Raw genomic sequence first — 14,082 nt, 5'->3', positions numbered from 1 at the left:
AAGTGACCTGGTGTGGTGGCTGCCATATGCCTATATAATAGTATAATACCATCATTCAGAAGACAGCAACAGGAGAATCAAGAGTTCAAGATCATGCATACTGAGTTTAAAGCTTGCATGGGGCACTCAACATTCGTTTCAACAACAAAAGCACAAAAAAGTTTTAACGATTCTAGACTTCTAATTTCTTACTCGGCACTTGAAAGAAACTCATCATTTAACTTCGGCAACCGTTTTGAAATATGGCGTTCAAATTCAGTACTCTCGGATCCATCACTAAACTGTAGGCAATTAAGGCTGAAACATCTATCCATCTTAACTCTCCGTGTGGTGCAGCACGCCGGCCTTGAATCGTGCTGGGCTCACACGGTCATGGCTAACTAACTTTCGTCCGACCCAGGGCTCGCGATCAAGTTCACAACAGGTCGGCTGGACAATGTGCCAGGGAATTCCACGAACCGGGGCTCGCCAAGCCTCCGGGCCCCCGGGGCGGCTCATCTCCCGAGCATCCTCCATCCGGGTCCGCATCCGCAGCCCCTCCTCCGCCGCCCAGCAGCTGGGGGAGAGGGGCGTGACGCCCGCCGGCCGCGGGAACTCCCGCTGACGTCACGTGACGCCGCAGGGCTCGGGCCGGGCGGGGCCGGGCGCCCTCCGGCCTTCCTCCGGGAGGCTGTGGCCGTCCCCCGCCGTGGGTCCGGCCGCCTGGCGAGGGAGGGAACGCCGCGGAAGGAGGGTAGGAGCAAGCGGCGGGGCCTTCCCGGCCCGGAAGACACCGCTGTCGGCCTTGCGCTCCCGAGGGCTTCCAGGGAGGCTCGGAGCGGTGAGTACAGGCTCTCCTTCCCCATACCCGGTGAGCGGAGTCGGAGCCGCCACTTCCGGCCGAGAGCCGCGCTCTAGGAGAGGCCGCGGCGGCGGCGAGGCGTGAGGCACCCGGCGAGGGAGGCTGGTCCCGGGCCGTCCCGGAGGACGCGCCGCGCTCCGGGTCCACGCTGAGTCTCGGGCTCCCGCGACGGCGCGCCCCTCGGCACTGAGCCCGCCCCGCGCATGCGCCGCCGTGCAGCGCGCGCTTTTCGGGCACCCTCGGGAGCGCCCTCGGTGTGACCTGCTGAGGGGTGTCTGCAGGGCGGCGGCTGGAGACGAAATTGTAGAGGGCTTGGCGAGCCTGCGCTTTGCTCGGGAGAGGGGCGCCTACCGGCCCTGCGTTTCCCTTGTGTGGCGTGACCGCCTGGCCATGCCGAGCATCTTCGGTGTGCAGGCTCGCGATGCCGAGGACACACCTAGCCTTTGTGCCCGCAGAGAGCGCGAGACCGGAGTGTGGAGGGGACAAGGGTGCGGTGCGCAGCGAATAACGGTTCAGAGCTAAAAGATGGGCTCCAAAGTGCTGGACGAGCGGGTAGACGGGAAGGAAGTCGTGAACCGAAATTTGCAAACTTGGTATTAATGGTGTTTTATGTAGCTGAGCGGTCGTGGTGGCAGCGCACGCAGATGCGAACAGGTCTCCATATGAGTTCGGAAGCCATCCTGGTCTGCCTAGGCCTTCTAGGTCAGCCTGGGCTAAATAGACCCTGTTTCAAAACAACAAAAGCACTGCGTTATTTTAACTACCTCGTCATTGAAGCATTTCCTAAAAGATACTTAGTTTAAACTGTTAACTCACTTTTAAGCTTCCCATTAAAGTTATTAAACCTTTAAACTTTATTTTTTTCTTTCCTTCTTCCTTTCTTCCCTCCTTCCTTCCTTCGTTTCGACAGGGTTTGCTTGAGTAGCTCTGGCTGCCCTGGAACTTGCTTTTGTAGACCAGGCTGGCCTCTAACTCAGAGATCCGCCTGCCTCTTGCCTCCCAAGTGCTGGGATTAAAGGTGTGAGCTACCACCACCTGCCATACTTTATTTCTCACTACAGAGAAGTATAGTTTGGGACTCAAATCCTAACCCTGAAATAACCCACTCTGTCTGTACTGGAGTTAATAGTTGTACCTCTTTGTAGAGTTCTGATAATTCACTCACTAGAATTATTATTAAAAGTATAACCCATATGCTACTATATATAACTAAGTGTAGTCTCTTATTGGCCATAATGTATCTTATGGCTAAGCTAAAAACAGGCTCGTGAAGCAAAATTGTTTTAACATTCCTCATCTCACTTTTAAAAATTAATTTGAAGTGAATATTCACGAGAGAGACATTAGCATTATTATCATTCAGCTTCAATAATTGCCAGACTAATGTGTTCTTGTTTCATCTCTCCACCCACACCCATTTTCAAACCAATTCCAGAGAATTAATTTATTCCATACTATTCCTGTAACAGACAAAACCTTAGTGGAAAAAGGAAAATGGAGCTGAAAATAAATCTCAATGGTAGAAACCTCACCATGAAGCTCTGGATTCTGTTCCTAGTACTATAAGAAATAAAAATTTCTAAAAAGTTTAAGTGACTGTATCATTATTGCATTCATGCGATTTAACAATAACTTAGTGCTCCCCCTAAAATTAATAAGATTATTTGAAATCTATATATGATCATTTATTCTGACTCTTTAGAAAGCTACTGCAACTTTGTAGCTCTTAGTAAAAGTGTGTTGTGTCTGTAGTGCAGTGCAGGTGACCAAGAGCTTGCGAACATCATTTTGTTTTGTGGTGGTTTTTCCAGACAGGGTTTCTCTGGGTAGCCCTGCCTGTCCTGGAACTTGATGTGTAGACCAGGCTAGCCTTGAACTCACAGAATCTTATTTCTTTTTTAATTTTAGGTTAGAATACAAAGTAATGGAGGTTTTTTTTGTTTGTTTTTGTTTTTCAAGACAGATTTTCTCTGGGTAGCCCTGGCTGTCTTGAAACTTTGTAGACCATGTTGGCCTGGAACGCAGAAATCTGCCTCTACCTCTTGAGTGCTGGGATTAAAGGTGCTACCATCATGTCCAGCCAAAGTAATGGGTTAATCAGGTTGAATGCATTATTGCTCCTCTGAAAGTTGTTTTAGTTTTAGTTTTTGTTTCTGAGACTCATTTTTATTTTATGTGCATGGGTGTCATGCATGCCTGGTGTCCCTGGAGACTAGAAGAGGGTGTCAGATTCCCTGGGACTGGAGTTGTGAAAGGTTGTGAGCTGTTGTTGGGTGCTAGGACTTGAACTTGGGTTCTCTGAAAAAGCAGCCAGTGCTCTTTAAACACAGCCGGTTCTCTATCCGGGAGTTGTTTTTGTACGGAGACTATGCATCCCAGGCCGGCCTCAAACTCTCTGTAGCTGGAGAGCAGATGGCCTTGAATTACAGCTCTTCCTGCCTCTGTCTATTGCCGAGAATGGAGCCCAGAGCCTTGTGAGTGCCAGATGCACACTTACCCACTGAGCTACATCTCCAGGGCCTTCTGTGTTGTGCTCCCTTCCTCCTATCTCCTCTGCTTTCTTCCATTATTTTTCTTGAGAAGGACAGCCTGGAACTTGGAGCAGACTTCTCCCCTCAGCCTTCCCAGTGCTAAGATTCAGGCGTGAGTCACCATGCCCAATAGGTTACTTTTGTAATGATAGCTAATTAATGGTTTCAGGTAAGAAAACAGTTTAAAATATTTATGAAACCACTTGAGTTCCTGAATAGTCTGTTACTTCTTTTTAGGGGCTGCATCAGTTGTAAAGTTAATCGTTGGTTGGCACTATGTAAGAGTCACAGAGTACATTACCCTAATAGTTTTGTACTCTAAATAGAAAGAGCTGTATGTGTATCATATTGACTTATTCCTAGAAATACACATAGATCCTCCCATGCTTTACTATGTCAGCCATCTTCCTTGTGTTATAGCGTGCGTGGATGTAAGAGATTATAAAATCAGGAATATTTCGGGGTGTTTTCTTACCTGGTTCATTATAAGTGTTGCACTGCACATCTCTCCAAAAGTTAAAGCAGTAATTTTTTTCAGTGTAGGGATTGAACCCAGGGCCTTCTCTGTGCTCAGCAAGCACTTCTTACCTACATTCTCATTCCTTGCATATTTATCATTACTGCATTTATTTATTTACTATGTGGTGGACATATGTGCCCATGCCACAGGACAGTGGAGGTCAGAAGCCACCTGGTTGGAGTCAGTTCTTTCTTTCATCTTCCAGGGATCAAACTCGAGTTGTCAGGCCTGGTGGTGTTTTACTTGCTGATTCATCTTGCAGGCCCCCTTCCCTCTTCTCTCTTTTCTTCTTTTAAAGATAGGGTCTTTTTATGTAGCCCAGGCCAACCTTGAATTTGAGATCCTCCCCCACCTCCAGAGTATTCCAATTGTAAGCATAAGCCAGCACAGCTGGCCAGTACATTTTATAAGGATGAATGAGTACTGACTGTGAACGATTGTAAACATTTCAATATTATTAGAGCCCTTTAACTTTAACATAAAACGAGTGATTATTCCTTCTTAGATGGAAAACTGGAAACCAGCCGAGATTTATCCTGTGTGAAAGCCAACAACTGAAACCATAGTTTTCTCACTGCTATCTTTTCTCCTCCTCTTCCTCCTCCTTCTCCTCCTCTTCTTCTTCTTCTTCTTCTTCTTCTTCTTCTTCTTCTTCTTCTTCTTCTTCTTCTTCTTCTTCTTCTTCTTCTTCTCTCTCTCTCTCTCTCTCTCTCTCTCTCTCTCTCTCTCTCTCTCTCTCTCTCTCTCAACGGCACAGGGTCTCATACTATGTAACACTATGTAGCCCTAGCACTGCATAGACCAGGCTGGCTTTGAACTCAGATCTCCGCCTGCCGTTGCCTCTCAACCACACTCTGCTCTCACCATTATCTTCTTTTCTCTCTCTTCCTAAAGTCTCCAAATAATTGCTTGTAAATAGATAAAGAAAACTTAAAAATAGCTGGACTTGGACTTTCATCCTGATTTCAAATTACATAAGCAGATGTGCGAAAGATGACACGTTGTAATTTGTCATTTCAGGTATTTGAACACTTTGGAGACAACCTCATACCTATGTAAGGTAACTAGAAAGGTCCGGGGAAACATACACAAATAGAAGTGTGAGGCCTGCTAAGAAGATGAGCATTTCGGGAAGCAACTGTGGAAGCCCTAACTCTGCAGATGTGTCCAGTGACTTCAAGGAGCTCTGGACAAAACTAAAAGAATCTCATGATAAGGAAGTACAAGGTAAAGTCTTTCCTCAAGTGCTTGAGGCTATAGTAATAGAAACTAGCTTTGATAGTTTTATATATTTTACATAGAAATAATTTTGTTTAGGAGCAAATGTTCCACCTTTAAAGGGCATTTACTGTTGTAATGCTTTATGATTTGACCATAGTTTTTATAGACTTGTCATTTGTTACTTGTGGAAATATGCTAAAAAAAACCAGTAGAATTTATTAACTGAAGACTTAGATTTGAATTCTGATTTCATTGAGATCGTAACTGTTATGTAATCTTTTATCTTTTTTTTTCTACTGTTATTTGCAAGATTATCTCTAGACGTAAAAGGGTCATTCAAGTAAATGACAAACCTTTTAGGAGCTGTTTGCTACTGAACTCTCCTACAAACGTGAATGTCAGCCTCTTTTCAAAGCTGCTGTAGGCTGCCAGATGGTCATGGAAGCAGTCATATACTCATGGATTGCAGGAATGTACAGAAGATTAAGTAGATGTAGTTAGGATGAGCATATAAATATCTGTATTGAAGATACCTTGGGGCCAAGGGATGCAGCTCTGTTGGTGGAGTGTTTGCCTGGCTTGTATACTCAGGTAGATCTCTCAGTACCACACAAACCAGATACTATGGCACACACCTATAATCCAAGCCCTTCAGAGGGAGAGGCAAGAGGATCAGAAGTTTAAGGTTTTTCTCAGATCTTTAATGTATGATAGAGTTTCTTTATATGTGAGAAAGGTTCCCTGTTACAGATTAGGTGTTTTTTTGTGGGGATGCTGAGGAGGGAAGCCACTCACGTATGCCGAGTGAGTGCTCTCCCACTCTTACACTCCCAATCCTGTGAGTCTCCTGTGAGTCTTTCCTGATTGTCCCCTGCAGCCATGAGCTCGGTATTCCAGTGTCCCACACCTTTAACATCGCACTGCAGTGACGCTGAAGTGTGAGCCCCCATCAGTTCTGAGTGTAATTTAACCTTATGATAACAGCCTCAGAAGATTCTGAACTATTAAAGGAACCTGTAAGTCCCAGTGTACATAGAGATATTCATCTCAGAATGTATTTTGAGTATTTGCTGTGTGATAGAATTTTAATGTAGTGTATTGTATTCAGAAGATAAGGGGAAAACCAGTATGTGCTTATGATTTTCTTTCAGATCAGGCTTTACAGTTGGGTACATCCAGGTAAAAAAGGTGATGGGAGGATGAGAAAGACAGAGTTTCCTGAGAAGACTTTAGAAAAATTGAAAATGAGATCTTGATTCCCCCCCCAAAGAATTATAGATAGCTGGTTTATTTCTAAGTGGTAATGTGGTGGGGGTCTGTTCAGCATGTAGGTAAAAAGCACATGTGTTCAGGTTAGCAGTATGTTCATGCTGAGAGACTCTCACCAACTTTATTTTTAGGATAGCTCTTTTGGAGAAGTGGTTCAAGACAGGGCTTCTCTGTGTAGCCCTGGCTATCTACAGAATTCATTCTGTAGACCATATTAGCCTTGAATTTGGGGATCATCCTACCTCTGCCTCTCAAGTGGTAGGCTTAAAGGTGTGGACCAACACACCAGCTAGGACTGGCTCTTGAGTACTCTACTTCTATTGGTTGTGAGCGGATTCAAGAGGTGCTGTATTGAGACAGAGGCATGAGTTACAGTGGAGAAGCCTGTAAGTTATCTGATTTGAGTAGAGATGGTAACTGTACAAGTTATTTAACTTTGTGCTGTTTCAGATGCCTCGTGTATATGAAGATGATCTCTGATTGCATTACATAACTGAATGTGTATGGAGTGTATGGATGGTGCCTGGCATACAATAACCAATATATGTTCATTATCACCATCATTCTGAGAGAGCAACCGTGTTCAGTGAATGTCTGTTGCAGACACCTGCCAGTGGGATACTGGAAAAAAAACTTTTAGCAAAAAGTCTCAAATATTGATTATTTTATTTATAAAACACTTATTTATTAATTTATAGGGAGGAGTGTCTGTCCCATGGACATCAAACTCAGGTTGTCCTGCCCAACAGCAAGCCTCAAGACAGTTTTGTGATTAAAGGCGTGCACCACCACTGCCTAGCCAAGTATCTTGTTCTAGTGCTAGAAAACTGACTAAAATACCATTTAAAGTTTTATTTTCTGTCTTAATTTAATAGGGAAATATATTTTGACAGGTTTCTACTTTTTGTTCTTCCATAAACAGGGTCTTCAGGAGACCTCTATTTTATGAAGCAGCATTAAGAAAATAAATGATATATTCGTTGAGCAAAGCGCATAATTGTTATTAAATCTGACAAATACTACACAGTAGATAGCTGACCTTTGTTTTATAGTAGATCATTCTTTTATGTTTGCAGTCCTTGTTGCTGTTCTTTAATAGGCTTCGTAGTCCCAGGAATGTATGTGCTACAAAAACATTAGGAGGATAGGGGATAAGAAGCAGGCTTGTTTCCTGCTTATGGATTCTTGGAGGTGTGGTTTTTGTTCATATAGGACAGAGTTTCTATTTGAAACTAGCCCAGCTGGTCTAGAAATTGCTATGTAACCCAGGCAGGCCTCGGACTCAATTTCTTCCTGCCTCAGCCTCCTAGACTTGGGATCACAGGCATGTGCCACCATGCTTAGCATGGTAAACACTATTTGTAGAAAATTGATGTCATTTAAAAATTTAGTTTGGGTTACTAGATATTTCAAAACAAAAGAGGACTTTTTTTTAATTATTACTCATTTGTCAATGTGGTATAGTTCCATATAAAATTGGACTATGTAATAACATCAAAGACCTGCCTAGGGGATGCTTACTTTAAAAAAAAAAGGTGGGCGATCTATTTAGAAAAACCAATACAAGAAGCTGTTTGCAAGACATCAAATACAGACATGTCTGGACATTGCAGGTTTTGAAGTATATATAGGAATCAAAATTGACTCACTACATTTTAAAGCTTCATGCAGTAAAAGACAAAGAAGAAATAATAGGAAAAGTAAACAGTATTTGAGATGCATAATTTTTACATAGACAGCAAAGGAAATATACCCATAAGAAATTACATGTATCTGTATACCCTGCTGTATATAGCATTTGGGATTTCTTGTTTGATTCGTTTGACCAAAACATAATAAAACAATATCGATGATATGCCATATACAAAACTCTGTTCACTGATCATGATATAATAAGCTACATGCATTTCTTTTAAAACTAAGAAAGAATAAGTGGTCTCTTATGCTGAAAATCAGCAATTTGCAAGCTGCATTCTTTACAGGGGTTATCCTAGCGATACTTGTCACTAAATTTTTACTCTTTTTAGCATAATTGTATCCTTCATTGTTCATTCTAGTGTCTAAGTTGTTACTGAGAATAGACAACTCTATGCTTTGAATTCAGAATAACGGGTTCTAATAGAATTTTCATATTTTAATAAAAGTTTCAGAATCCTTTAAATTTTAAAAGTCCTAAGAGTATATTTGGATAGGGTTTTTTTTTTTTAAATCTCAGAGTCAGGTTTATTAAAAGCACAGGTAATAAAGCAGAATTTAGAATATTTGCTTTTCATATCATTTTATAGTGTTCTCTGTTCACACTAGCTTCTGCTATCACATCTCAGTTAATATAATTTCTGTGTCTCATAAGTCATTTTCATAGAAAACTGGGCGGTTTAGGGGACATAATTGCAGCTGATTAAAGAAAATGGAACAGGTTGGAGGCTCTACCATGACAGCACAACTACACCTTGAGTCTGATTTTGGTTGTTCATTGTTCTGCTTACTTGAAAATGTTTCGTCAAAAAATTACATTATGACTAGAGAATCAACAGTTTTGGTTCATGGAACCAGGACCTTTTCATTAAGAGCTCTCTAAGTAGCTTTCACATATTATTTTATTACTTGCATTCATACCTGCTATAAAGTCAGTGAAATACACAGCAATTAGTTTGAGATAATTAAATATTAAAGTACATATACATTAAGTACAGCCGATTTCATAAATATAAGTTTTCAAAGCCAGGCAGTAGTGGCACACACCTTTAATCCTAGCACTAGGTAGGCAGAGACAAGTGGGTCTCTGTGAGTTTGAGGCCAGCGTGGTCTGCAGAGCAAGTTCTAGGACAGGCTCCAAAGCTATCCAGAGAAACCCTGTCTTGAGAAAACAAAAAATTATGTTTTCATTTTAGAATAGAAATAATTGATTATATAGTTAGAGAAATAGGATTTTGGGGGTAAAATCAAATTATTTGATCTATTAAGCTGTTACTTATTTTAAAAGTGGTACTAGTTTAATCATTTCTATTTAAATAACATAAATAACTAAAGTGACAGTAGCCATTACCTGTGATTTTTTTTTATCTGGATAAAAAACTAAAACAGGAATTAGTAGCATTGATTTTTGCTTATACATTACAAATTGAACTCTTGTCTCATTTATGACCTCTTAAACTTGTTTAGTGTAATATAACAACATATACTTGCCCTTGATTGTTTGGTTTCCTTCAAAATTCATAGAATGAATAGGTATATGATTAATTGATGTCCTATAGTACTTAGTCTTTTGAGGACTGTTTCCTCAGTAGGTTCTCAGGTTGCTAGTGTTAGGATTCCAAATACTTTGTTGAACAGACTACCTGTTCATACAGGAGCTGCATTGTTGTATAGCCTCATTCCTTCCGATGGGTGTGGAGCAGGATTAAAGCTCACTTTATAGGGGTTCTAATTGTAGATACCTAATTGACTTGATGAATAGCAAATGCTAAAATTTAAAAACACACGTACACATGAACATGTTTCAGAGCTGATCCACATGACAGAACAAATGCCGCACAGGTGTTGAATGCTTGTAAGATAAAAGAGAGTTCTTTCCATATTTCCCAAGAATTTTCTTTTGAAGTTTATATGGATTTTACACTTCATTGTTTCTTGTCTGAAAAATAAAGAATCTTTATTTTATGGCAAGCATCCACTTCATCTTTGGCTCTTTTTCACTAGCAAAAGCAGACCTGAGTTTTAGAAGTCAGCCAAAATTAAAAACAAGAAAATCTGTCAGCAAATAAAAATCCCCACATTTTGAGAAGAAGAGACAAAAACTGCTGACTCCAGTCTTTATTTTATGGGGCATAAGTTCTTCATTCTGCATGAGTGATGCTTTGCTGAGTGCTTCCAAGGCTCTGGAGTTTGTCGTCATTACCCAAAGAGAAGGAAATTCAGGGTTAGGAATTCAGCAGCTGTGAAGGATTGTTATTATTTTAAATAAAAGCACACCAATTTACTTTTACCAGTTATAAGCTTTCCCTTATTGTTTTGCAAATCTTTTAAAATCAAATCATTTTTTTCTTACTATTTTAAGTCACATGTAATTTTTAAGAAAGAGTGCAGAGATCCCGCATACCCTTTACCTCGGTTTTCCCACTGGTAGTATATTGTATAGTTTTATTTGCTTCCTTTGAAAGTCACTCTATAACCCAGGTTGGCCTTAAACTCATGAAGTCCTCTAACCTCAACCTTCTAATGCTGGGATTATTGATGTGAGCCACCATACTGATTACACTTTATGTATATTATATATTATCACAACAAAGAAATTTTTATTGGTTCTGTATGTACACTTGTGTGTATGTGAAACCTAGACTTGTGTGTTTAGTTGTGTACATTTTAGTGATATGTAGATTGTGTGTACTACTCTGCCACTTACCTCCTTCCTTCTTCCTTCCTCTCCAGTTTATTCCATTAGTATTCTCATTTTCATCTCTAATTTTTCATTTCAAGAATGTTGCATAAGTGGAGTCATAAAAAATAACCTTTTGAAATTGATAAGTTTTACTCAGCACAATCTCTTTTGAGATCTGTCCAAATTGTTCAGGTATCAATAGTTAATTGCTTCAGAGAGAGTCTTGGTGTGTAGCACAAGGTGGCCTCAAACTTGCCATTCTCTGTCTCTGAAGTAGGTTTTATTGTTAGATGTTACTTAAGTTGAAGAACATTTGATTGTTTCTAATGTATAGCTGCCCTACTAAAGGTACTGTAATGTCTATGCCTTTTTACACTTCCTTATTAATAATATTTTATTTAGTTGAACGATAGGTTGTAAAACCAAGGGTAAAATGTGTCATATTCATTAAACACTTCCTAGAGGCCAAACTCAAGAGAGAGCAAAACTGTAATTCTAGCCCCCAAATTCTTCAGAGCCTTCCATTTGCTTATTGGGTTTCCTGACACCACTAGAGGCAATAAGGAGAGTAAGACAGACTTCCCCGTCGGTGTCTGTCTTGACAAGGATTAACAGGAACATTTTAAAAAAGTTCTCCCTAAGTTATGTTATCCAAGATTGTAGTAATTACAGATACTTCGAAGTAATTGTTCTTAGAATTAAGTGCATTAGTGTTTCTAGACACATCATATTGGTGTAAGAGTGTAATTTACTATTGTCCATGAACTACGAAAGGCAGCTAGTAAATAAATAATCTTTTATTATTCAGAAAGCATTCAACTAATAACTAATTCTGTCCCATACAAGATAATCTTAGATGAACATGGTGGCACACACCTAAATTCTCAGCGTTTAGCAGGCTGAGACAGGAGGATTGTGAGTTTGAGACCCAGCCTGGGCTACATAGTGAGTTTGAGGCCAGCCTGAGTAATATATCAGTATATCATATTGATATATATATCATACTGATATATATAATAATCAGATGCTGATTTGTTTTAAATTTTTAAGTATATTTTATTTTTATGCGTATGATTGTTTTGCCTTTATGTATGTCTGTGCTGCTACCCTTCAAAGCTAGACGAGCATGTCACCTCCCTTAAGACTGGCATTATAGGTGGTTAGGAACAGCCAAGTGGTGCTGGGATTGGAACCTTCATTCTCTGGAAGAGCAACCCCTCCAGCCCCCAAGATTTTAATTTTTTCCAAGATATATTTTACATGTATTAGTGTTTTGCCTGCATGTGTATCATATGCATACCTGATGTCCATGTGGTCAGAAGACAGCTTCAGATTCCCTGGAACTGGAGCCACCATGTGGGTGCTGGGAATCAAACCCTAGTTCTGAAGAGCAGTCGGTTTCTTAACCGCCTGAGCCATTTCTCCAGTCTGGGAGACCCAACCTTTAAAAAGAGAAAGGAAATGAAATTCTTAGAGAATATTAACAATTTCTAGGCAATTTATTTTTAAGTATAATATTTCTAACTGAAGAAATTACAGAATAGTAAGAACTTAATTAGAAATCAAAGTAAATAGTCCTTTTACTCTCACGTTAATCAAATTTGTAGAGAGGATAAAGAGAAAGGCTGTATTAAAGTAGAAAAATTCAGCTAATTTGACTTTTTTTAAAAAAAAGACAGATATAGCTTGTGATCATGCTGCTCCAGCCTAAGTGCCAATATTACAGTTACACACCACAGGGCCCAGTTTAGTGTGTGTTTGAAGAGCCTTTGAGGATTGTAAAGGTTGTCTATTGTTGCAAGGAGAGCCAGGCCGCTTGTTTGTCCTGGCCACTCAGCTAGCTTAGCCCCAAAATAACCACACAGAAACTGTATTAATTTTTTTTTGAGAGCGGTTTCCTCCTGTTTTATATTTTTCTTATTATTATTATTACAAATTTTCACCTCCTCCCCTCCTCCCATTTCCCTCCCCCTCCCCCACCCCCCCTCTCCCTCCCTCTCCAGTCCTAAGAGCAGTCACGCCAGCTGGACTGGGACTGATGGAGCCTGTGATCAAACCGGACTCTCTGAATGTGGCTGACAAGGAGGGCTGACTGAGAAGTCAAGGACAAAGGCACTGGGTTTTGATTCTACTGCATGTACTGGCTTTGTGGGAACCTAGTCTGTTTAGAAACTGTATTAATTAAATCACTGCTTGGCCCATTAGCTCTAGCTCTGTCTCAGGCGGAGGATCCATGGCGTCTCTCTGACTCTTTTCTTCTCCCAGCATTCAGTTCTGTCTTCCCCGCCTACCTAATTTCTGCCCTATCAACAGGTCAAGGCAGTTTCTTTATTCATTAACCAAGAAAAGCAACACACAGAGGGGACTCCCACATTGGTCTATTATAACTGAGATAGTGTGGTTTGTTAAACAGGCTATTATTCCAGCAAGTGGTACTTTATATATATTTTGTAAAGACATTTCTAAATATTTTTACATTGAATACTTTCGTTATTATGAGTTTCTATATAGATTAGAACCCAAGAATTCAGGTACTGATGTGAATAACTTTGGACATACTGCTAAATTGTTTTCCAGAGACTGTACTGGTCTCCAGTATCTCCAGAAAAGTCTGGGGTATAGTTTTACAACCCTTTATCAATGCTCAACACTATCATTTTTATAATTAGTAATTAATTATTTTGTTTTGCATTTATATTAAGTTGCTAGTAGTATTGTAGACAATGTTTTATGCTTATTTGGTGATTTTATTTTATTGGTTACTGCCATGAAAATTAGAAATACCGTATTTATGAATATTTTCTCTTGCCGTTTTGTTTTATATCAGACTTAAGTAAAATTGAAAAGAGTGTGTCTAGAGTTAAAAATTCTAGTGCCATTCTTTAGATACCTTCTGTAAGCAATTTTGTTTATAATCCAGGACTTCCTGCCACAATCTAGTTTAATCCCCAGAGACTTGAGCCTTTATAAGCACTATTTCTGTTAGCAAATACATATGCTGTGTCAGGGCATAGACCTGCATTTATAGTGAAATGCTAATTATATGTTTGCCCTCACTATTAGAAAGGAAATAACTCACTTTTTATCTACTTGGCTGTCATTTAATAGACTGAAAGCAATAATGTTGCAGATTTATTTTTGTAGCCCGAGGGTACAAGTAAGGGGAATACACTGTACATCAATGAGTCCTGGATCATTATTCAGAAGCAGGTTTAAATTGGCTTAATAGTGTAGCATTTGCCTCATAGAGGAACTTAGATAACTGCTTTAGAATTGGTGCAATGTGTAACAAAATACTATGCTTTTTTCTCTTTGTTACCTT

At 40.1% G+C, this 14,082-nt stretch overlaps 1 protein-coding gene across 1 annotated transcript in view; it reads left to right on the top strand.

Moving 5' to 3' along the window:
- Window positions 1-642: 642 nt before the first annotated feature.
- Window positions 643-14,082, top strand: part of Rbbp8 (RB binding protein 8, endonuclease) — a 69,993-nt gene continuing 56,553 nt past the window's right edge. Inside the window, exons 1-2 of the mRNA XM_075969296.1 lie at window positions 643-820; window positions 4,913-5,119. Coding sequence (XP_075825411.1) covers window positions 5,011-5,119 — 109 coding nt within the window. The 5' untranslated portion in view covers window positions 643-820; window positions 4,913-5,010. The remainder of the gene's footprint in view (window positions 821-4,912; window positions 5,120-14,082) is intronic.

The sequence above is a fragment of the Microtus pennsylvanicus genome, chromosome 4 (genome assembly GCF_037038515.1).
Source record: "Microtus pennsylvanicus isolate mMicPen1 chromosome 4, mMicPen1.hap1, whole genome shotgun sequence".
Classification (NCBI taxonomy): Eukaryota; Metazoa; Chordata; class Mammalia; order Rodentia; family Cricetidae; genus Microtus; species Microtus pennsylvanicus.
Note: the sequence above shows the minus strand (reverse complement) of the source record. Positions and strands in the feature narration are given on the sequence as shown.